The sequence below is a fragment of the Rhinatrema bivittatum genome, chromosome 9 (genome assembly GCF_901001135.1).
Source record: "Rhinatrema bivittatum chromosome 9, aRhiBiv1.1, whole genome shotgun sequence".
Taxonomy (NCBI): domain Eukaryota; kingdom Metazoa; phylum Chordata; class Amphibia; order Gymnophiona; family Rhinatrematidae; genus Rhinatrema; species Rhinatrema bivittatum.
This window is the reverse complement of record NC_042623.1, coordinates 46,073,224-46,098,136: the sequence shown is the minus strand read 5'-3', so window position 1 is coordinate 46,098,136 and position 24,913 is coordinate 46,073,224. Positions and strand designations below refer to the sequence as shown.

The window sequence follows — 24,913 nt, the reverse complement described above, 5'->3', positions numbered from 1 at the left end:
GTGATTCAAGCAAACAGCGGGCGTGAGCCACAGCAGCACGTGCGTGTGCCTGTGCGTGTGTGTGTGTGCCCGCTTGCCGGTCGGAGCTCGCCCCATCAGCCGTTTATACTTGCTTCTTGCCAAGACACCCCTGTTTTTCAAGGCATTTCAGGGGTAAACCTATGGCAAGGATTAGGTAAGATAGCAGCGCAATGTTTTAGGTTCTTTGCACAGATATTTTAATTTAAAACCTAAAATAGCTTACAACCTTTGTGTGTGCGCGTGTGCGTATGGATGCGTTTTATATTCTTTTTATTATTTCTATTTCTCTTTCACCCAACTTTTCTTTTGCCTTTCATTCCTTTCTTCTCCTTCCTTTGGCCTCACTCTTTTACTACAGTCTGGCTCCCATCTGCCTTTCCCCCTCACAAAGATGCATGTCTTACCCCCTCCTCTCCCTTTCCCAGTGATTTGCTCCTTCTCAGGATCGCTGCTCTCACTCCCTCCCTCCCTCCATGGGTGCTCTCTTCTCTTCCAGCTTCTCTTCCCTACCACTTCTACTTCCCAACCAGCTTTCTCCCCTTCCCCTCCCCCCTTGTATATGGAGCTGCTCTCTGCTCTCCAGTGCCAGCTCCAGGACATCCGCATGCCCAGGACAAGCTGGCATTAGCCTTGCTTGTGCAAGTGGAGCCAATTGGGTTGAAGATAGGGAGAGAGGCTGCAGCACAGCCGTAAGGAGTTTTCAGTTGCTGTGGAAGGTGGTACATAAGATTTGCCATGCTGGGTCAGACCAAAGGCTCATCAAGCCCGGTATCCTGTTTCCAACAGAGGCCAATCCAGGTCACAAGTACCCGGCAAGATCCCAAGGGGTGGAGAGATTCCAAGCTGCTTATCCCAGAGATAAGAAGTGGATTTCTGCAACTCCACCTTAATAATGGTTTATGAACTTTTCCTCCAGGACCTTGTCCACATTTTTTCTCCAGACTCGAGGGGATTCCGTTGCTACAAGGAGTGTGATTAAAGCTGCAGGAGAGATTGCCTATTGTGAGGTAGTAAGTTTATACAATACAAGCTTGATTGTTTAAAGTAGGCATGTGCTGTTGTTTAAAACCAGGGCCGGCGCGTCCCAATAGGCAAACTAGGCTGTTGCCTAGGGTGCCAGCCATTAGGGGAAGGTAAAGAGCAGCCATGTGGGGCCATGAGCGGAGCCCATTCCACTCACGGCCAAGAGGAATAGAGACTCGGCAGGCCACGAGCAGACCCTATCCTGCTCGCGGCCGAGAGAAGCAGAGTCTCGGCAGGTCACGAGCGGTGCCTCTGTTTGTGTGTGTGTGTGTGTGTGTGTGTGTGTGTGTGTGTGTGTGTGTGTGTGTGAGTGTGTGTGCGCATGAGAGAGAGGGAGGGAGCCTGTGTAAGTGTACATGTGTTAATTACCATAAGCACATCTCGTTGATCATTATACGACTTTACCACACTTTCCACGGATTTTATCAGTTAATACCAAAACGTATTAAGTTACAGATATTTAAGTTTCGCTGTTAACCGTTATCCGCGCTGTTCACAGTTATACCATGTTTTGTTTCCTGATGTTGCCAAAATGTATTACGTTGTTGTATCTGTAAACCGGAGTGAAGGCAGCTAGCTAAACTTCGGTATAAAAAAAGCAAATAAATAAATAAATAAATCCGGCGAACAAAAGTACGCGCGCGTGTACTTATTTAAGATCTACCTCTTAGAGAATAGCCACTGCCATTAGCAATGGTAACATGGAATAGACTTAGTTTTTGGGTACTTGCCAGGTTCTTATGGCCTGGATTGACCACTTTTGGAAACAGGATGCTGGGCTTGATGGACCCTTGGTCTGACCCAGTATGGCATTTTCTTATGTTCTTATGTGGTGTATTTGGATTTTCAGAAAGCATCTGAGAAAGTCCCTCATGAGAGGCTTCTAAGAAAACTAAAAATACATGGGCTAGGATGTAATGTAATTTTGTGGATTGCAAACTGGTTAAAAGACAGGAAACCGAGAGTAGGATTAAGTAGTCAATTTTCTCAGTGGAAAAAGTTAAACAGTGGAGTACATGGGGATCTGCACTTGGACTAGTGCTTTTCAATATATTTATAAATGATCTAGAAAAGGATATGAGTGAGGTAATCAGATTTGAAGATGTCACAAAATAATTCAAAATAATTAAATCACATGTGGATTGTGATAAATTGGAAGACCTTCCACGAATGGAAGATTGGGTGTCCAAATGGCAGAAGAAATTTAATACAGATAAGTGCAAGGTGATGCATATAGGGCAAAATAACCCATGATGTAGTTACACAATGTTAGGTTCCATGTTAGTTACTACCTAGGAAAAAGATCTAGGCATCACAGTGGATAATACATTGAAATCGTTGGCTCAGTGTGCTGTGACAGCCAAAGATGCAAACAGAAAGTTAAGAATTATTGGAAAGAGAATGGGGAATAATATGGCGAATGTCATAATGCTTCTGTATCACTCCATAGTGAGACCGCACCTTGAGTACTGTGTGCAATTCTGGTCGCTGCATCTCAAAAAAGATATAGTCACACTGGAGAAGGTACAGAGAAAGGTAACCAAAATGATAAAGGGGATAGAATGGCTCCCCTATGAGGAAAGGCTAAAGAGGGTAGAGCTGTTCAGCTTGGAGAAGAGACGGCTGAGGGCGGATATGATAGAGGACTATAAAACCATGACAGGACTAGAACGGGTAAATGTGAATCGGTTATCTGCTCTTTCAGATTATAGAAGGACTAGGGGTACTCCATGAAGTTAGCAAATAGCACATTTAAAACAATATAGAGAAAATTCTTTTCACTCGATTTACAATTAAGCTCTGGAATTCATTGTCAGAGGATGTGGTTAGGGCAGTTAGTGTAAGTAGTTTTAAAAAAGAATTGGACAAGTTCCTGGAGGAGAAGTCCAAGCCTTCCCAGACACTTAACATTCCCTCTCTTTCAGCCTGACACTTCCAAGCTGACATTCCAGTTGGACACTACAGTCCAGCTCATTGTTCCTGTTGTTTTTATTCAGTTATCAATTCATTTGTTTTTGTAAAACTGTTATGACCCCGTACCACTGTTAATTGTCACCCTTGTTTTTTGTATTGCCCCTGAGCGAATTTTGCAGTTGCATTGTAAACCGATGTGATATGTATCTTATACAGGAACGTCGGTATAAAAAAGTTATAAATAAATAAACAAATAAACAAACTGCTATTAATCAAGTTGACTCAGGGAATAGCCACTGCTATTACTGCTATTAGTAGCATAGGATCTATTTAATGTTTGGATACTTGCCAGGTACTTGTAACCTGGATTGGCCCCTGTCGGAAACAGGATGCTGAGCTTGATGGACCCTCAGTCTGACCCAGTATGGCAATTTCTTATGTTCTTATGAGTATCACACATAGGATTTATTTTCTCACATACTTTCTCACAACAGGCCTATCCAGAATAGATTCCTTCCACCCCATCCCTGCACCACCTCATGGTGATCGCATCTTCCTTATGTTAAGGAACTAATTATACTGTTAACTTATGCTTGTTACTGTTGCATTATTCTGTCTTTCCACTCTGCTCCTTGTTATCCCCCTCCCAGTTCACTCTCCCTGTTAACATGTATTTTCAAGCCTTTGTGTTCAAATGTAAACCGGTATGATGTCCCCACTAATACCGGTATATAAAGGTTTCTAAATAAATAAATAAAAATACTTCATAGTTTTGATTCACTGGAGCAATGCTTCCCTTAGCACTTACGTAACACTTTGTCTCATATACCTTCACAGGCTTGGCAGTCTTACTTTTATTCTGCCCTTTCTCAGCCTGCTTACCCTGCTTTTTTACCTTGCCAAACTCTTTCTCTCTCAGAGATCTGATTCAGGATACAGGTTCCCTGACAAATGTACACTTATCTCACAGTCAATTGGTTCTTTAGCTTTTGCTTCCAGATATTCTCAGCTTTCATATGTCTGTTTCTCTCTGCATTAAACAGTTGATTTCCTTCAGTGGGTCTCAGCACCTTGTCTCTCAATTCACTCACATGGGCTTCTGCTGCCTCTCTCCAGGGCCCAGTCTTTCTTCTCACTTCGGGGGGTACGCACGTAAGATACGTGTGTATCCCCCGAAAACCTACCCCATACCCCCCCTGCGCGCGCCGAGCCTATTTTGCATAGGCTCGGCGGCGCGCGCAAGCCCCGGGACGCGCGTAAGTCCCGGGGCTTGCATGGAGGGGCGTGTCGGGGGCATGTGGGGGGGGCATGCCAGGAGTGACGCTGCGTTTCAGAGGCGTGTCGGGAGTGACGCGGCGTGTCTGGGGCGTGTCTGGGGGCATGGTTCCAGCCCGAGGGTGTTCCGGGGGCGTTACAGCGGCCCCTGGACCAGCCCCCAGACCGGAACATGGAGCGCGGCAGCCGGCCCGGCGCGCACAAAGTTACGCCTGCTTCAAGCAGGCATAACTTTCGTGATAGAGGTAGGGGGGAGGTTTAGATAGGGCTGGGGGGGGGGTGGGTTAGGTAGGGGAAGGGAGGGGAAGGTAGGGGGAGGGCGAAGGAAAGTTCCCTGCCTCGGAGGGAACGGAGGCAGGCTGTGCGGCTCGGCGCGCGCAGCCTGCTGATTTTGGGCAGCCTTGCGCGCGTCGACCCCGGATTTTAATGGATACGCGCGGCTACGTGCGTATCTATTGAAATCCCGTGAACAAAATACGCGTGTGCGCAGATTTATAAAATTTGCCCCTGTGTCTATAAAGGGAACTTGATATAGCAGAATTTGACTGCAATTCAGTGATTCTTCCCATACAAGAAGGTTAGAACAGCAAGATATTTCCTTAGCTGATAGTTAAATAAACTGATGAAAGGAGAGGGCATCTAACATTGATGTCAGGACAATTATCTGCCAATACAGGCTGCTAAAATAAGAGCTATCGCTAGTCTACAATAGAATTTTTAAATATTTTTCTTTTAATAAATTACTTCAGGTGAGATGAAAGTCAGCAGGTTTCTACTGACACATTATGCTTGGTAGATCCTGCCACTGATCAACTCGTCACATTCCATTTTCCTAAAATAAATATTGTGCAAGATTTGCTTGGTAGATTGGGATTTGGGATTTTCCGTATTAGAGCAGGGGCTTCCCAAATCTGCCCTGGGGGTCCTCCCAACCAGTCAGGTTTTCAGGATATCCACAACGAATATGTATGAGATAAATCTGCATATCGTGGAGACTATATGCAAATTTATCTCATGCATATTCGTTGTGGATATCCTGAAAACCCAACTGGCAGTGTGGTCCCCAGAACAGGTTTGGGAAGCCCTGTATTACAGGTAGACCGGAAACAATCACAGTCTGTCACTGTGATTTATGAACCTACCCATAATCTCATTACTCATCTGCAGGCCAGGCTTTCTGCACTTAATGACACAGATCACATAATAAGAACCCATGAAATCAAGGAATAAATGACAAACACTATTTATGGGCAGGTTTTAGAAAAACACATTTTGATCCATTTCAATTTACTATAAGCAAAGCATCTTGTAAAAGGTTTGTACATGAAGTTGGAAGGCTGTGTTTGTTCATACTCTGAATGTCTATGCTGGAGGCAGGTTTCTTGGTTGACATACATCAGCCTGTCTCTAGGAATTACTCTGCACAATGACCTGTAATTACATTCTCCCCATGATCATATTTCCACTTGCTCATGTGGTCCTACTGAACACTATTTTTTTATCCTCGTCTTGCTATACATTTGCAAAGTTGTAAACGTTTCCAGCTCCGGTCTCTGCCCATCACTAATAGATAATACTTAAAGGGGAATGTAGTTCGCCAACATTGGATCCTGACATCATGCGCAGAAAGATGAATCAATTGTTATTCATGTGGACAAATGAGATACTGGGGATAGAATCAGGCATTAGGATGCAGACATGCACTTTTTAGAAACAAATCACTGATAATGCCTTCAGGAAGGGAGGCCAAACCTCTTTTGGGGTCTGTCCTCTTGCCGAATACACATGTTGTCTCTCTCTTAGCAAGAAAAGAAAGAAAACATCCTAGTTTTCCATGGCTCTCTCCATGTTTACAGTATTACCAAGGTAGACAAGCAGAACAATGGGATCAGCTGGCACGGGGAAAGCAGCTGCAAAGTTATCCCTTCTCATGTCTGGCAAAACATGATTTATCTGGTTCACACTGCTGATACTGCTGTTAAATGTAGATGATGACTCATAACTTTCAAGGACATTACAATCTAAACAATGTTCAATTGCTGGGTGGTTATTTAGGGCACAGCAAATACAGCCTGCCCATCCGTGTGACATGTATTTATGCGAGAGAGGATTTGCCGGCTTTTCCTCGCACTTCTCTTGGGATTAGTGTCCATCTGGTAAAACACTGAAGGATAGAAAAAGCATAGCTCAAGAGTGTCAGTAAAATGACAGCATTTCATGGATCTTCATTAGTGCCCGACTAATGTTAGCACTACTGCTCAACAGCATTGTGCATGTTGCAAAATACGTATTTCACTAATATTACATTGCACTAATACAGCCTTCAGTTTCAAATGTGCTAAATATTGGTTAGACTGCCCTTTTATGATTCTGCAGAGTGCAGATATTTGTTCCCTTCATATATACATCTGCATACTTAGTTTATTAATCAAACTAGCTCTTGCCAGTCGTAGCATAGTAGGTTTGCATCAATCTGCGCTCATTTTTCCGGCAGTACCTAAAATAAACATCCTGCAATCGCAATCTTATTTCTTCTGCCTGATGCTGTGCAAGGCGAAGAGAACACAGATCCATAAGCAGAAGTCCTCTAGCGTGGTGAATGTGTGCTCTCAGGACTCTCAGCGTTTACTCAGCAATTGTGTTGGTGGACAGTGGACACTACTGTTGCACATGTCTGTTAAAAGATGCAGACATGGAGAACACCAGGGAAAGAGGGAATACCTGTCATCATGTACAAAACTGCAAGGACACTTGCAGGATTTGCTTCAGATTTCCCCAACAATACTACACATTAGGGCTCACAACCTATCAGATCTACCCAACAGAACTGTGAGCAAAGGATCACAACCACGCATGGATTCAAATAGGATGCTCTGCTTTAATGTACGGGCATCATGCTAGAACCCAGGAAACCTGATCTGTCACAGCACAAACTGCATGTTCAGGTTTTGATAATACTCCTGTTCCAATAAATGGCTTCCTGGACCCTTAGAGACACTAAACCCACATGAGTCCATTCAATGACTTAAATCATACTGGGAAAGTGAGAAATCTCACAACAGCCCCTTTATTTATTTATTTATTTAAAGTCTTTTCTATACCGTCGCTAAGTTATATACCATCACAACGGTTTACATGTAGGCACATAAGTAAGTTTGGAGTAAGCGTACTATAGTACATTCTAACAGGTGCCATTAAGTTTCGGTTACATTAAATCATAAAAATACGTACAAATGTTTAGTGATGAAGGTTCTGGCCAGGTGTACCTAGAAGGTACTTTTACAGGTCAAAGAAAATCACATTTACTGTGTTATATTATTACATTCATTGTGTACTCAATTTGTTAAAATATTGTAATGCACATTTATGAGAATAATGCTGTGTGCCGGTGCTCTTCTGTTTATTCCAGTGTGTTTTCTATTCTCCGGTCTCTTTATAAAAGGCTTGTTTAAAAAGCCATGTCTTTAGACTTCTCTTGAATGTTTTTGGGGGGTCTCTCTTCTCAATCAGAAGCAGCGCTTGGATCTAGCACCAGAAGTCTTCATTCACAACTCCCTGGAGATTCATCCCCTTATTTTATCTCCCCCCAGTTTTCTTGAATCCAGTCATTCCAGCAACAGAACTCAGCTGGGAGCCATGCACTCATGGGCCCTAAGTCTGTGAACACCACCTCTGCAGCATCGCTAGCTTCGGCCAACCCAAGGGCCGGAAGACCTGAGCCAGGAATCGAAGCCCAGAAGCTCCACAAGGCAGGGCCACTGAGCTTCCCCATACTAAGAGTGCTTGAATTTTAATGCGTTTGTCTCAACCCCGCCATGCATGCTCCACCCTTCCTCCTGGCTTAAATATTTAAGGATGCACAAACTTTGAACGGAAAGGAAACAGCAGAACTAGGGGTCATGACATGAAAATCCCCAAAGACTCAGAACCAACATAAGGACATTTTTTTTTCACAGAACCTGGAATGCCCTGCCGGAAGAGGTGGTGAGGACAAAAACAGTAAACGAATTCAAAAGGGCATGGGATAAACACTGTGGGTCCCTAAAGGCTTGAAGATGATAATAAAGAAAAGGGTGCATGGAGCAAAGGTTTAGTACCCTTAACCAGAAGGCATGGGGGAGGGGGGATTACTACCCTTAACCAACCAGCCTTGATGATTTAGACACAACTGCAACATCGTTCTCCGCTTTGACAGCAGCACAGGGGAAAAGGGATCATTGGCCAACGCTGGGCCCCGCCTTTTACTGATAAAAGCTGACATTGGGGATAAAGCTTCTATGGCCAACTCCAAAAGCAGAACTGTTAGAATTATCAGGAAGGCTGCTCACCACATAAAAATGTTGCAGTAATGTTGTTATGGGTTGGACAGTTTCTTGGTCTTGCTTATAAGTATACAATTCTTAACATAAGGCATGGGGGTAACCTGTACGGATAGGAAGTTACTGCCTTTAACAGACACATGGAGGTAATCTGTATGGAGCAGCAGTTACTGCCCTTACCAGACAGATGGGGGTAACCTGTAAGGAGCAGCAGTTACTGCCCTTACCAGACAGATGGGGGTAACCTGTACGGAGTGGCAGTTACTGCCCTTACCAGACAGATGGGGGTAACCTGTACGGAGTGGCAGTTACTGCCCTTACCAGACAGATGGGGTTAACCTGTACGGAGTGGCAGTTACTCCCCTTACCAGACAGATGGGGGTAACCTGTACAGAGTGGCAGTTACTGCCCTTACCAGACAGATGGGGTAACCTGTACGGAGTGGCAGTTACTGCCCTTACCAGACAGATGGGGGTAACCTGTACGGAGTGGCAGTTACTGCCCTTACCAGACAGATGAGGGTAACCTGTACAGAGTGGCAGTTACTGCCCTTACCAGACAGATGGGGGTAACCTGTATGGAGTGGCTGTTACTGCCCTTACCAGACAGATGGGGGTAACCTGTACGGAGCAGCAGTTACTGCCCTTACCAGACAGATGGGGGTAACCTGTACGGAGTGGCAATTACTGCCCTTACCAGACAGATGGGGGTAACCTGTACGGAGTGGCAATTACTGACCTTATCAGACAGATGGGAGTAACCTGCATAGAAATCCTTGTCACAAAGCCGATGAATATACAACTTAATACTGTTTCCAGTGCTAGCATGTGAGCAGCATAGGTGTTGTGTGCATGCATGCACGTGGCATCAAGTCTGGTTTCATGTCCTGCCTGTTGTGCACATTCACAACTTAGTAATTGTAACTATTTGCATTCACCTCCCCTTTGTTACACAGTCCTTTGTAATAGGTTACAGTCTTGTTACTTTGTCATCTGTTCTGATTTCCGCCTCATTCCGGTATTATTTTCCTGTTTTGTTGTTTTCCTTGCTCTGGACCATTGCCTTTATCTGTGGTGGCTAAGACGATCTCTGTACCTTGATAGGTAGGTTTTAAGTCAGGTTTTTAAGTACATGTAGAGTATTCTAGTTTTTCTTACTTTAGCAGCCCCGCTGTGGCTAGCTTCTCCTGCTGCTGGAGGAGGAGGAAGGTGGAGAAGCAGTGAACATGGGACCTGTGCAGGGCCCACTCACACCCACCCCACCCCCCCATCCCATGAGCCAGCGCACAAACTATTCCAAGTTTCATTTATTTTATGCACATACATGCACAGGTGCCTTTTATCCACCTCCAGAAGCCTCGGTCCTAAATATATTTATTTTCAACATGGAGAAAAAGGAGCAAAGGTAGCTGCAAGAAACTCCTTGCTTTCAGAGAAAAAGAAATGCTGCAGCTAGCTTTCCCCGTGAGAAGAATAAATGTCCTAACTGCTTTCATGGGACGTAACGGGAGCCGACCCAGACTTACACCATCCTCAAGCAGAAATCCATATATTTGGGACCGAGAGCTTCTGGAAGCGGGTAAAAGGCGCATATGCATTTGGGTGTATATTATATAGATATTTGTTGGCATGTCTGTGGGCATAAACGGCACATTTAGAGTAGTTTAAATGTTCCGAATGTCTTTTTCTGTGTTGTGACAAATATTTGCACTGTTTGCCAAATGTCTCCCAAGTTATTATTTTTACCACAGTTGCTATTTAGATTTTTTTCCCATTTGGTCCTCTAGAGGTGAAAAAGAATTTGTATGAATCACGGTTCTTGATGCAGTTCAAGAAGTTTGGACAACTCTTACCATATAAGTTGATGATAAATGTAAACCGTAAAAAAAAAAAAAATCACACATGGGAACTAAAGTATAGATATAGCACAGGAAAATAATTTGCCAGGGAGGATTTTTTTTTTTAATTTAGAAAATAAACAGCAATATGTGAAATGGACTATTCCGTTCAACATAATTCAGAGTCTGCTGGTGTGAGCAGTTAATAGAGCCCTTCACCTGGTTAAAGAGCACCAGTTTTGAAATTACAAAGCTCTCTTTTCCCCATAATGTATTTAGGGTGCTATTTTTCGCCTCCTAGCATTATAGCGCTACATTGCATCTCCCTGGACCCAGACAGAATGGTTCGGCCAAGCCGACCTTTAGAGCGGTGCTAGACTCCAGGGCTATGTTGGAATTTGGGGTGCTATTTAGGGTTGCCAACTGCACAGATTTTCTCCGGACAGTACAGAATTCAAAGGCAGTGTACGAGAAGCCAGACGGAGAACTGACATGTCCAGATTTTCAGAGCCGGCCATAGGCGCCGCCATGTGGGGCCTCAATAAGTGTAAAAGTGGCACAGCCCATCAGCTCTGCGGATGATTCTGGTGGGGCTGCGCTGCTTTTTTAATCATAGGCGTCAGAAGGGAGGGGGCCTCCAACAAAAGGAGAAGCCTCATTGGTGGCAGTGGGACGGCGCATGATTTCCTTAACGCAGCTCACCCCGGCGGTGCTGCCGCGATCCCCTCACTCACCCTCCCTGCTCCTGAAGAATGGAAGGATCGCGGCCTTCCAGCGCCGGCTGCTTCTTTCTCCTTGGCTGTCGGCACCTGATGCAGACACCGGCAGCCGGGAGGGAGGAAGCAGCCCATGCTGCAAGGCCGCGATCCTTCCATTCTTCAGGAGCAAGGAGGGTGAGTGAGGGATCGCGGCAGTACCATGGGGGTGAGCTGCGTTAAGGAAATCATGCGCCGTTCCACAGCAACCAATGAGGCTGTGTAACAGAAAGAGGCCAAGAGGGGCTGCCAGCATTTTACCCTCCCACCCAAGGTGCAGTAGAAAGAAGCCCTTGGGGGCCAATGACATCTCCTTTCTCCCACCCACGGCACAATAGAAAGAAGTTAGGCAAGGCCATCGGATTCTCCTCCCTCTTGTCTGCTGCGCGGCATCTCCCCACCCATCTGCAGTGCAACAGCAAGAGGCCTAACCAGGCCTTCAACATCTTTGGCTGCTGAAACAGAGGCCTAGAGTGTGTGAGAAACAGTAAGCGTGAGAGAGTCTGTGTGTGTATGTGTGAGAGTGTGAGGGAGAGAAAGCCAGTGAGTGAGAGAGAGAGCCTGTGTGTGAGAAAGACAGCCACTGAATGACAGAGCCTGTGTATGTGTGTGAAGGGGAGAGAGCCAGTGAGTGTGAAAGAGCCCATGTGTGTGAGGGAGGGTAAGAGAGGCAATGTGTGTATGAGAGAGAGATGTCGAGAGAATCAGTGCGTGTGAGAGCATTGTTTGTGAGGGAAAGAGTGAGCTAATGATTGTGAGAGAGCTGTATGTATGTGTGAGGGAGAGAAGGCCAGTGAGGGTGAGAGAGCCTACGTGTGTGAAAGGGAGAGAGCTAGAGAGTGTGAGGGAGGATGAGTCTGTGTGTGAGGGAGGGTGAAAAGCAAGTGAATGTGGGAGAGCTGGTGTGTTTGTGAGTTAGGGAGGGTGACAGCGCTTATGTGTGTTTTTGAGGGAGAGAGAGCCAGTGAATGTGACATAGCCTCTGTGTGTGTGTGAGGGAAAGGAAGACAGTGCCCAATGAGTATGAGAGAGCCTGCGTATATGTGTGTAAGGGGGAGAGAGCCAATGAGCATGAGAGAGCCTGCATATGTGTGTGTGAGGGAGAGAGCCTGTGTGTGGTGTGTGTGTGTGTGTGTGTGTGTGTGTGAGGGTGGGAGAGAGCTGGTGAGAGAGCCTTTGTGTATCTGTGTGAGAGAGGGAGAGAGCCAGTGAGGGCGAGAGAACCTGCTTTCATGTGAGAGAGGGAGCGAGAACCAGTGAATGCAAGAGAGCCTGTGTGTGTGTGAAAGAGAGACAGTGGATGTAAGAGAGCTTGTGTGTGTGTGGAAGGAGAGCCAATGAGAGACCATGTATGTCTGTGTAAGGGAGGGAGGGAGGATTAGTGAGGATGAAAACCTGTGAATATATGAGAGAGGGAGAGCCAGTGAGAGTGAGAGACTCTGTGTGTGTGACAGGCAGAGAGAGAAAGCCAGTGAGTGTGACAGAGAGAGAGCTCGTGTATGTGTAGGAAAGAGAAAGAGCTTGTGTGAGGGAGGGAGAGAAAGTGAGCCAGTGATTGAGAGCTCCTGTCTATGTGAGGGAGGGAGAGAGAGCCTATGAGTGTGATAGCCAGTGATTGTGAGAAAGCCTGTGTGTTTGTGTGTATGAGAGACAGAATGAATGTGAGTGTTAGGGAGTTTGTGTATATGAGAGAGAGAGAAGATAAAGTGTACACCTTCACTCTCTTCCACTAATCCACGACAATCTCAAGGTGACTGGAAATCCAAATTTCCCACGTATGGTGAGCGGGGGATATTTTTTGTCCCTCTGTTTTAATTATTGGACTTTATTTGATGTGTCTGCTGTTTTGAAATATTTTCCTGGTGTTTGGTAATTTTTTTTAAATTTAAATGAGTTAATTATAGGATGTTATTCGTCAAATGTTTTGAAATATTCTTTTTATTAGTACAGTTTCACTATTACGATTTATATTTCTTGGTTTTATTATTTGGTGTTTTGTGAGGAATGATGATGTTTCTTTTTTCCATTCTTGCATTATATGCAGAATTTGACTTGTTGCAGTTTCCCATTCATTTTTTGTCTCTGTGTTTCTGTTGATACATTATAGCCTCTTTATTCTGTATTTGGTGAGGATCTGTCTGTGTTCTGCATATGAGACTGAGGTGAGATATTCTGCTGGCTTCTACTTTTTATAATAGGGATCTATAGCAGCCTGGCTTGTTCTGTTTTCCTAATAGGAGGTATATTGCTGTTTTAGGGCATGGCGTAATATTTGCAGTGTTGTCTTTCCTTAGGTTGGATTGTTACTGTTTTAGTACTGGCAGTTAGACCTGTTTTGGTATGAGAGATTTACTATATTGTAATTGTAATTCAGTTTACTCCTAGGTTCAAAGTGTCTTTTTTGCAGGGTTTTCTGGCTGACACCACAGCAGTGCATCTACCTTATAAATGGCCTGTGACCGACGGCCCGCAAATGCGCAGTAGAGCGCAGCTCTACTGCGCATGTGCGGGCAAGGATGTCGATCAGAAAAAAAAATGGCGGTGGGGCCGCAGGAGCGGGAGGAGAAGCAGCGGCGCCGCGCGCGCGCGCGGTGCCGCTGCTTCTCCTCCCCAGATCTGCCGGCAGATCTCGGGGGGGGGGGGGTGTCACTCCCCGCGCTCCCCCCACCGAGATCTGCCGGCAGATCTCGGGGGGGGGGGGGTTGTCACTCCCGCGCTCCCCCCACCGAGATCTGCCGGCAGATCTCGGGGGGGGGGGGGTGTCACTCCCGCGCCCCCCCCCCCCCCGAGATCTGCCGGCAGGAGCGGGAGGAGAAGTAGCGGCACCGCGCGCGCGCGCGGGTGCCGCTACTTCTCCTCCCCAGATCTGCCGGCAGATCTCGGGGGGGGGGGGGGCGGGAGTGACACCCCCCCCGAGATCTGCCGGCAGGAGCGGGAGGAGTTAATGGAGCCGGGTGAGGGTTGCGGGAAGTCGCGCTTACGGCGCCGGGAGGAAAATGGAGGGAGGGAGGGAGGGAGAGGGGGACTGAGTGAGTGGGAGGGAGGGAGAGGGGGGACTGAGTGGGAGGGAGTGAGGGAGAGGGGGGGACTGAGTGAGAGGAGAGGGAGGGTGGAGAGGAGTGGGTGGGGGAGGGGGGTGGTGAAGAGTGAGGGGAGAGAGAATGAGGGGGAGGTGAGAGACAGAGGGATGTAGCCCGTTTTAACGGGCTTTACGGCTTGTATAACTATAATATACATGTTTTGTAAGCGATATTTTTACCTTAGAACACTGTTCTTTGAATGTCCTTTTCCATGTAAAATCTGTTAAAAATTATGCAGTTATTGTTAAGCCTGGGGGGGGGGGGGGGGGGGGGGGGTTTGCACAACGCTGTAAACTTTCCCTAGGGCACCTAATACCCTTGCACCAGTTCTGGGATGGCAGTGGAGGTTAAAGGGGTGTGATACCATATTAAAAAAAGACAAGTTTCCTGATGGTGGGAAGGCAGTTATTATTAGGTAATTGTAATTTTCCTGACAATTGTAATGGAATGTTATTGATAATTTTATATTTGGGATCATTTGGTGCACAGTTTTCTCGTAATAAGGCAAGTAATAAAAGATGTTGTGTGGAAGGACATATAGGAAATAGTCCGGGGAGCCCAAGTTTTCGGAATTTTCACAGCTGAAAGTTGGCAACCCTAGAGCTATTAAGCGCTTCACACACTATGAAGTATAAAGCATGCAAGGAAATCACCCCTTTCTGAGGTTGACAGAGTAAGCACTTGGAGCCGGACCCCCAGCAATGACGTCACGTCGCGGGCTGTCCCAGGCTCCCGCTGACGTCAGGGTCTGAAATAGCGCGCGCTTTCATCCCTGCAGGCATTGTTGTAAGCCCCCTTCTCGGGTTACACTTAAAAGAGCACCGCGGGCAGCCAGGCGACCACTTGCTGGCCACGCAGGGCACAGCAAGTGCATCCAGGTTTCCCCGCTACAGTCCCAGTGCCCGGGCAGGCCGGCTTGGAAAGGGAAACTCAAACTCGGGGTGGGGGGAGCACCATGGCCACGTTCGGCTACAGGAGAGAAATCAGCAAATACGAAGACCTGGACGAGGACGAGCTCCTTGCTTCGCTGTCTCCGGAGGAGCTGAAGGAGCTGGAGAAGGAGTTCGAGGACATCGAGCCCGATCGCAGCGTGCCGGTGGGGATGAGGCAGAAGAGCCTGACGGAGAAGTCGCCCACTGTCAACTTCAGCAGAGAAGCGTTAATGGCCTACTGGGAAAAGGAGACCAGAAAGCTCATGGAAAAAGAGAGGCTGGGAGCGTGCGACAGGGTAAGAGGGGCGGGGGGGGGGAGGCAACCTGCGGCCGACGACAACCGAAAGGCGACGAAACGCTGCGACGAGTCTGTTCGTTTTATCCGATTTTCTGGCGGAGCATCTGAACAGGTCAAAAAAAAAAAGCCACTAGTAGATACGGCGTTCAGAGAAGCGAAAAAGAGGGGACACCTGCCACTTAGTGCGCCGCCAGCGAGTTTACTCCCCCCGCTTAGTAAAGAAGAGAAACTTTTTCTTGAAAACAAAAACCCCATTCCTGAAAAAGTTCATAATAAAGGGGTGGGAGCCCTGAAAGATTTCTGGCGCTTTTGTTTTCGTTCAAAGAGAGCCCCCCCCCCCCCCCCCCGCAGCGGACCCCCCCTCCCGATCCCCCCAGGACTCCCCACAAACACCCGGTGGTCTAGCGGGCTCCCCTCACTCAAAACGGCGCCGGACTCCCTTCGCCCTTAACTCGTGACGGGGGCTCCCGATGCCCTGTCACATGGTAGGGGCAGCTGCGTGCCCCGGAGCGGGCAATCGTTCCCGGGCGCGCCGCTCGACCACCGGGTGTTTATGGTGAGTAACTAGGGAAAAGAAATAATGATTTAGGCCTGGTCTTAACATAAAGCGTTCAAAGTGATGCTTGATGTACTAATATCTGATCAATGGCCATCGTCAGGATTCCTTGAGAAAGGGAAACTGAAAATATATGCACGATATATCTCTGCCTCTAATCGGGATGGCCAAACTGATTTCTTTTGAGGCAGCACTATTATCTGTTCCTTTTTTTTTAACCAGTTCTAATCAGTTTTGTTTCACATAAATTAAAATGCCATCCACGCTTCCTCTGAGGTCAGGAGGTTTGGAAATTGAAGGAACAGCCTGGGAGGCTGACAATAAATAAACTTAGGGAATTGCCAGCAGGAAAATAAATAGGAATTTGTAATGGAGCTTCATAGGATGGGGTGGCAGAAGTCCAAGCTTTGAATATTTTTGGCAGCATTGGGTACCTGATGCATTAGAACAGATACAGACGGCCATCCAGCCCGCCAAAGGAATCTCTGAGGGCGGAGACCCGGAATTAGTGTACAACCAATCGCCACATAACCACATCGTCCTTGACAAATGCGTGTCAGCCAGGCATTTTCTATAAATAGCACCAAGATAATGCCTGCTTACCACAGAGCAAGGTAGTTAACAGTTTTCCAGATTACGTTTAACAGTGCAAACATTAGGAAGAACGAAATGGAAGTTTCACTACTCCCCATCTCCAACTTCCACATAATAGCTGAATGCCTATGCTAATGATATATGTTAATGGGCAATTCCACAAGATTTATTGGTTATTATTCTGTGGCATATCTGGCCCTATATTTAATTTAATCACTTAAACTGCCTTTCTCAATAGTCATATTCAACTAGAGTAGTATATGCCTATAGTAAATATAAAACACATAGACAAAATTAAAAAAATATAAATAATAACAACCAGTCACCTACTAATACTACATGACATTTGTCATAAGCAAGAGCTAATAACATAAACAAAGAGCATTAGCACATATACCAAGAATAGACTATGCATAAATACATCATTATGATTATAAAAAGGGATGCTAGCCAAGGGCCCTCAAATACTAAAATTAATTTAATCAAAATCATTTTTCTCTAGGGGCTTCTCCAATGATTGAGTAGAACTCTGCCATGGTGTAGGGCCAAGTTTGATCCTTCTCCAGCAGGTCAGGGCTGTGGATGCTTCACAGACAGTCCCCATCCTCCCCCCTGTTGTTATGCTCAGTGAAGTGGACCCTTGGTCCAACGATGACCGATTAGGCCAGCGTCGGTAGGCGAGGCTGATCCTCGGAGTTGCAGGTAGGAATGAAGAAGATCTGGATGCAGGCGCCTCCTGCTGGTCGTGTAATCCAGATGCTGGTGCCTCCAGCGGGTCGAGGAGCAAACCCCGAGGATCTCTTAAAGAAGTTCAGTCCAGTAGTCGTGAGCCAGAGATGTCCGCAGCCAGTCCAGGGGTCGAGAGCCAGAGGTGTCCGCAGCCAGTCCAGGGGTCGAGAGCCAGAGAAGGTATGTCGCCAAGCCAGGGATCGAGGAACCAGAAGAGACGTCAGCCGGACCAGGAATCAACACAGAAGGACAACCAGGAACTGAACAAACTCAGGAGCCAAGAAGTCAAGGCAAGGTCTGAGGGCACAGACCTTGCTTAAATAGTCTCAGCCAATCAGGATGCCGCAGGAAGAAGCTAATTCACATCCTGTGAGTATCTCTTTAAATCAGAGCCAGAGTCGCCCGCGCGGCCCTAGCAGCTAGTCAGGGGGCGGAGCTAAGCCGCGCGGAGAAAACACCGCGGCCATGTTGAAGAAGCTGTGCCGCTGAGGATCCCGTCAGCGCCGATGCTCCGACCGGCCCCTGGGGACGGCAGTAGGTCACGGCTTGCCGTGGCCGGTATTCATAACACTTGTGCAGAGAGAGCCCCAGCCATTCAGTAACAGTGATACCTACTGCTGGTTGAGAGGGCATTTGTGCTGGATTACAGAGAGAATCGTGCTCTGTGCCTCTTATTTATTTATCTATTTATCTGTCTGTCTGATTTTAGGTGGAGCATTGGGACTTGGTGACAGTTAAAAACTGGGGTACCGATGAATGAATATTTATGATGCTATAGTGCCAATAGAAATTGATTCCATTAGAAATAGATGTCCAGTTGAGGGGAAGGGGGGGGGGGGGGGAGTTGTTGGTTCCAAAAAAGTTTTTGTTCTCCTAAGGAATGATTTCTGGATACAGGAAACTGAATGATGCATTCTTCAGTTGTGTTAAAAAAAAAAATAGCATGGAAATTTTGTATTAATGTGTGTTGCGACCGAGTCCTGCTCTTCCTAATTTATTTATTTATTTATTTATAATTTTTATATACCGACATTCTTACATTAAAATGCAAATCATACCGGTTTACATAAAACAGAAAAAGCAGGAAAAAATATTTCCATAGTCAAATACAGAGAATATTTATAATAAAATTGTTAACAAAGGCATAAGGTAGGAACTTGAAAAAAGGTTACTTAACAGAAAACATAAAAGAAAAAATAGTAAATGAAACACAAAGAGTTGACGTCGGGGGAGGGGCATGGTCACACATCGCAGTCACCCATTTCCCCTCACCTCCTGATGATAGTTCCGTTTCTTTTTTATTATTTAAGATGGTGTTCATTTCTTGCGGGGGCCCAGGATGGAGGGTGGCCTCCCCGCTCGCTGGCGCCTGATGGTGAGGCGCTTTTCAACTGCCGCCGGAGCTCACAGTGACGTCGGGGGAGGGGCATGGTCATACAGCGTAGTCACCCATTTCCCCTCACCTCCTGATGATAGTTCCGTTTCTTTTTTTATTATTTAAGATGGTGTTCACTTCTTGCGGGGGCCCAGGATGGAGGGTGGCCTCCCCGCTCGCTGGGATTTTATATACAGCTGCTCTGAGTGAAGATCAGAACAGTTTACGTCATGACATAAATATTATAGGTACCAATTATAGGAACACATCAAGTGAATGTATCATACATTTTTGGCAAAAGACACATGCATTGATTGACTAAGGCGGCCAGGAGAAGGAGAAATATAAAGGGATGAGGTAGCACTTATAACAGAAGATGCTGGAGGGTTATAAAGAAGGGGTTGAGAGAAGATATTTCTGATATATTTATTTGGGCTGGGTTGGAAAGAAAGTGGTGATGAGTTCTTTAGTTAGGTTCATATTGAGTTTGTCCATGTAGGAGCAAGTAATGATTTCTAGGGGTGTGCATTCGTTTCCTACATATTTGTAATCCGCAACGTATAGGGCCATATTCGTTGTATTCGTGGGGAAGCGAAACATATCGCGATTCCCCACGAATACAACGAATCTTCGCCGAATTATTTGGCCATCTAAAGGAGCCAATTCAAACAAACTCCCCACCCTCCTGACCCCCCCCAAGACTTACCAAAACTCCCTGGTGGTCCAGCGGGGGGTCCGGGAGCCATCTCCTGCACTCACACCCTCGGCTGCCGGTATTCAAAATGGCGCCAGTCGCCTTTGACCTACTATGTCACAGGGGCTACCGGTGCCATTGGTCAGCCCCTGTCACATGGTAAGAGCAATGGATGGCCGGCGCCATCTTGTGCTCCTACCATGTGACAGGGGCTGACCAATGGCACCCGTAGCCCCTGTGACATAGTAGGTCAAAGGCTACTGGCGCCATTTTGAATACCGGCAGCCGAGGGTGTGAGTGCAGGAGATGGCTCCCGGACCCCCCGCTGGACCACCAGGGAGTTTTGGTAAGTCTTGGGGGGGGTCAGGAGGGTGGGGGGTTGTACTTAATTCAATTTTAGCCGGGAAACGAATAAGAATTAACGCATGTACATATAAGGGGCCCCCCTTGCCAAATGCAACGTATCTGCCCCCGATGAATACGAAACCCGAATGCAATGTATGGCATCCCTCTGCACATCCCTAATGATTTCAGAAGGTTAAATTAGACTATAGGCATTTTGAAATGACCACCTTTTGAGGTCATGTCTGAATTTCTTTGTTTCAGTGGTCAGACATAAGGTAGAGCATTCCAAAGTGTAGGGCCTGCAGTGGAGAATGTGCAGTCTCTTATTTTTGTCAGATGTGTATTCCGTAATGACGGCACAGCTAGTGATCCTTTTTTATGAGATCTTAGTGATCTCTGTGGCTTGTATGGTTGTAGTGCCACCCCTACCATAATGTTTAACATTAACAAGTTCCGAAATATGTACCATTTGTGTGTGGACGGTGGGAGAAGAGCAAATCTCGGCATGTTTTGAAAAGAATGGAGGCGCTGGATCAGCATGGAAAACCTTTCATGCATAAAGTTAAAGGCGGAGAGATGGTGATGGTCTCAGAACAAAGCACAAGAACTTCTGAAAAAGTAGGATATAAATGTTTTGGAGTTGATAGATAGGACAAACACAAGGGGTTGTGAGTCGTTTATATCATTTTAATAGGTGGTGATATGCAGAGCTTTCAACGCATAACAAGAGTGGCACTTTCATCCTAAAGAAAGCACCTTCTTACCCACATTATTCACCTCCATGGAGTCATTTCATAAATATCTGAGTTTTTGCATTATAAGTATGGGCAGCCAGTAAATCAACTCATTGAGTGAGGAGGTTGAGTTATACATTATGAACAAGCACCTCTCCTTAATTCAATGCTTTTAAAGTATATAGGCAGGATATACACTCTATTCAAGAATTCATACTGAGTTATGCCCTATTCATATCTACATAACAAATCCATTTATATAATTATATTCTGACATTTGCAGAACTACTTTTTTAAAGAGTTCTCTAAGTGAAAAACAAAAACAAAAGGAATTGTCTCCTATTCCTCAAAGCCAATTACTTGTGGCAATTGACAGTTAAATATACATTTTTTAATCAGATATACTGCTAGCACTAAAGAATGAAATATTTGAGGATTGGCACATATTGTAGGCATTCTTAGGTCTTGTTTCTAGATATCTCAATGTTGGGAATGCTGAGAAGGCAGTAGGAAAGAAAAGTGCCTCTCTGAGTGACGTCTACAGAATGGCTCAGAATGACCCTTCAAGAGAACTGTGCAAAGGTATATACAGGGTAGCCCGCCTCCAATACCAGTGCATGGGCCACCCTGTGTTTGCCATCCTGGTCCATAAGGCATCACTGTAGTTTCTGACCTTTAGTTGTGCAGTAGACAAGAAGTGTAGGCTAGAATGTACAGCTCTATGTTTGACCCTCAAGCCTCTCACCATCATCTAGCCAGGAAGTGTTAGAAAGATTGAAGTGATAGTCGTGTTCCAGTTAGGTCTGGGCAAAAGAGCAGTGAATAGACTTCTTGAGGGCACAGTTACAATTAATGACATGTCTGCATCACATTGCTGTTGTAGTTAAATTAAAATCATTGCCCATTTTATCATTTAGAGCACAAAGCAGGAAGAAGGCAGTGAAGATGGCAGTGAGGAAGATGACTTTGCAGAGAGCCACTGTGAAGTTTCAGAGGAGGCCTGCACTGAGGAAGACGAAGAAGAAGAAGAGGAGGAAGAAGAAGAAGAAAGTAATGATGATGAAACAGAAGAAAATAAGAAAGATGAAGACTGTGATAGGATTGTATATTCGGCAGCTGGCAGAAGCTGTGACCAAGATAAGACCGTGAAGCACAATGATCAGGTTGAAAGTGAACCCATGGTTAATGGTCATAATGTAAAGCAAACACAAAATTGCAGGACAGATGATCTGAGCCATAAAACAGCAGCGAGCTGCCCTGGCGGAAATCCAACTGTTATTGAAGATGCTCTTGAAAGAGTCAAAGACAATGATCCTGAAACCAACGAAGTCAACTTGAACAACATTGACAATATCACCACAGAAACGCTTGCACGGTTTGCAGAGGCCCTGAAGAACAACACGGTTGTTAAAACGTTCAGCCTGGCCAATACACGTGCTGATGACAGTGTTGCCTTTGCTGTGGCCAGTATGCTAAAAATGAATCAGAGCATTGCTTCTCTAAATATTGAATCTAATTTCATCACAGGCAAAGGAATCCTGGCCATCATGAGAGCTGTGCAGAATAATCAAGTCCTAACGGAGTTAAGATTCCATAATCAGAGACATATCATGGGAAGCCAGGTGGAGATGGAAATAGCTAAACTGTTGAAAGACAATACGACCGTGGTAAAACTAGGTTACCACTTTGAGCTCCCTGGACCAAGAATGGCCATGACAAGTATTCTAACAAGAAACATGGATAAACAAAGGCAGAAAAGAATGCAAGAGCAAAAGGAATTAGGTATTGACGGAGCAGCCAATCCCAGGACCAAGTTCTTACAGAGAGGGACCCCTGGATCCTCACCCTGTGCATCTCCCAGAAGTTCACCCTGGTCCTCTCCAAAGCTTGCTAAGAAAACTCAGCCTGTAAACATCCTACCTCCCTCTCCACCCCCGCCTCCTCCTCCTCCACCCCCACCTCCTCCTCCACCTCCAATTCTTCCCCCAAAAAAGGTACCTACCAGAAATATAGCGGAAGTCATCAAACAACATGAGAGATCGAAAAAGAAATCACAAAATGGACAGCAAAAGACAAAAGGCAAAAAGGTAAAAAAGCAACAAAATAATATCTTGACAGAGCTAAAAAATTCATTAAGACCAGTTTCAGAGAAGAGGGCAGAAGAAGGATCGAGGCCTTCTACTCCACAAAGATCTGCACATGATGACCTAATGGAATCCATCCGGGCAAGCAGCATAAAACAACTGAAGCAAGTAAGTATCTTGATAACATTGACCCCAAAGTAAAATGCAAACCTCAAATAGTTGATATGTATGATTAATTACTTTAAATACTGAATGTATACAACAGTAGCATTGCCTCTCACATATAGTCAGGGACATCGATCAGCTCAGTTAAAGGTTGTTTGAGGAGTCATGGATGACCTTATATTGTTCTTGCTTTGACAGTGGCTTCCAGTTCATGCAGTGTGCAGTGAATTTGTGTATTATAAACATGAGGTTTGTACTATTCAACTCAGTCAGCATTTTATAAGTAATGAAAAAAATAAAACTTTTTTCTAGGTGGATGTTCCAAAAGCCCTTCAATAGAGTCGTGGACTAACGAAGACCCAACATTCTACAATAGACGTGGGAAATGTTGGATTGCATTAATTAGCTCGTGAGCTGCTTGGAATTGCACTTTTAGCTTGAAAAGGTTGCTTGTTTTGTAAAGACATAAATGTATGCAGTATACACAACGTTTTAATCTGTAAATATTGGAGTAAACATCTTTTGTATTTTCTGAGATTTTTAAAAATAGGCATTTATTTATCTATTTTCAAAGTATGATTGGATATCACTAACTTTGCACTGAGATGTAATAATAGTATCCTATACTTTTTTTTTTTTTTTGCATTAATTTACAATAAATTTGATTTGAACCAATGGATGAAGTGCAAATTTCTATGATTTATCAACCCACCAGATGTGAATGTGAAATAATCACAGATTTTCTAAAACATTGCCCCAGTTTTATGACAGTGGTCATAGTTAAGCATTAGCAGGATCTACTGCCGGAACTATAATGTATTTGTATCTCTTCTCATGCAGGTGGGTCATGAGATAAAGTTAACACTCACTGAAGGATGTGCATATGTAAATAAGCCAGGTATTTAGTGCCCCTGTAATGCTTTAACACTACTGTACTAGCCATAACTGGGTGTTGATACATGGTTGGAGAAAACAGAGAACAGTTGCATCAGGAAGTGTGCAGGTTTGACATGGCCCGCACTGGATTTCCAAGACTAACACCAGGATATTGTGGCATGATTATTATTGTTGTTATTATTATTAAATATTGTTATTCTCAGTAGTCCTTACCCAGGAAAATTAGTTTTAGAAACAGCAGTTCACTATTACAAGGTGGCACACTGTAATGGCAGCTTTGTTTTCAGGGTTTTTTTCTGGTTTTCATACCATGTGATGTTACAGTTGACCATGCTGGTATTTCATTTCTGTGGTGGTACAGCAAAGAAACTGCCATTTTAATCCTGGTGTGTACAAGTAACTCATGCTAGCGTGGAATTTCTAGCCTAAAATTACACAAAACAGAAGCACACATAAACATGGTTTATGTTGGTACTGGGGTGAAACTATAGAAAAATCTTTTTATTGTGATTCCATCAGCTATTGACAATTATTGTCCCAAATGATGCTTCTTGGTTTCCATTTTATAACAACAAAACCTATTTTTATGTTTCTCATCCCAAACATTTATGCAAGAGATTATTTTACCAGTTCTCCTAAAGTAACTGCTGCTGCTCTAACTCCAATGTGGCTGAAGGTAGCATAAGGAAAGATACTTCTAGTGATGGTTGCCTCTTATGATTAAAGCAGTACGGCCCTCTGTCACTCACAGTTTCAATCGTACAAGACACCATGATGGTATCAACTACCACATATTTTCAAAAATGGTGTGAAAAAAAAACCCACAGGGTCTTAGAGGAGCAACCAATCACTTGTTACTTTATTGGCAGCAGCATTGTCTAGTTTGTCCCCTAAATCACAGCTGATCAGAAACAGTTTCAGCCACTATGAACCAAAGATCACAAGTTGATCTGTGAGACAGCTTCTTGAATTATTCTTGATAGTTCATATCCCTTTGTGCATTTGAAATTCCACAGTTGTGAGCATGTTGTTTTGATATGTTTGACCTTCCTTAAGTCAAGATAACTTGGCTTCTGCAATATGTTAATGGGCCTCTGTATTGCTAGAAATGTTAATTCTCTCTCAGGGAGGTGAGATAACATTACTGCAGTCTGGCACAAAAGGTGGCAAATTTTCAAACGTTATTTAAAGGAACATTTTGAAATAGAAGGAAGGGAGGAGAGATGTACCACACAGCCCTATTGAAATGGATTGAATTGGATGAATTTTTGCAGAACTCAGGGCAA

At 45.1% G+C, this 24,913-nt stretch overlaps 1 protein-coding gene across 1 annotated transcript; it reads left to right on the top strand.

Annotated features, from left to right (window-relative positions):
- The first annotated feature begins 15,031 nt into the window (after positions 1-15,031).
- LMOD2 (leiomodin 2) lies at positions 15,032-23,366 on the top strand. The gene is made up of 3 exons (XM_029616772.1): positions 15,032-15,452; positions 21,399-22,733; positions 23,043-23,366. Exons 1-3 carry the CDS (start codon positions 15,180-15,182, stop codon positions 23,067-23,069), a joined length of 1,635 nt encoding a protein of 544 aa, XP_029472632.1. The 5' UTR covers positions 15,032-15,179; the 3' UTR covers positions 23,070-23,366.
- Positions 23,367-24,913: the final 1,547 nt, after the last annotated feature.

What these genes read in the sequence shown, in the direction of transcription:
- LMOD2 (XM_029616772.1), top strand. Translation starts at nt 15,180, where the DNA reads ATGGCCACGTTCGGCTACAGGAGAGAAATCAGCAAATACGAAGACCTG. An exon ending in GGCTGGGAGCGTGCGACAGG is followed by an intron (nt 15,453 to 21,398) that starts GTAAGAGGGGCG and finishes TTTATCATTTAG; the next exon opens with AGCACAAAGCAGGAAGAAGG. An exon ending in GCATAAAACAACTGAAGCAA is followed by an intron (nt 22,734 to 23,042) that starts GTAAGTATCTTG and finishes ACTTTTTTCTAG; the next exon opens with GTGGATGTTCCAAAAGCCCT.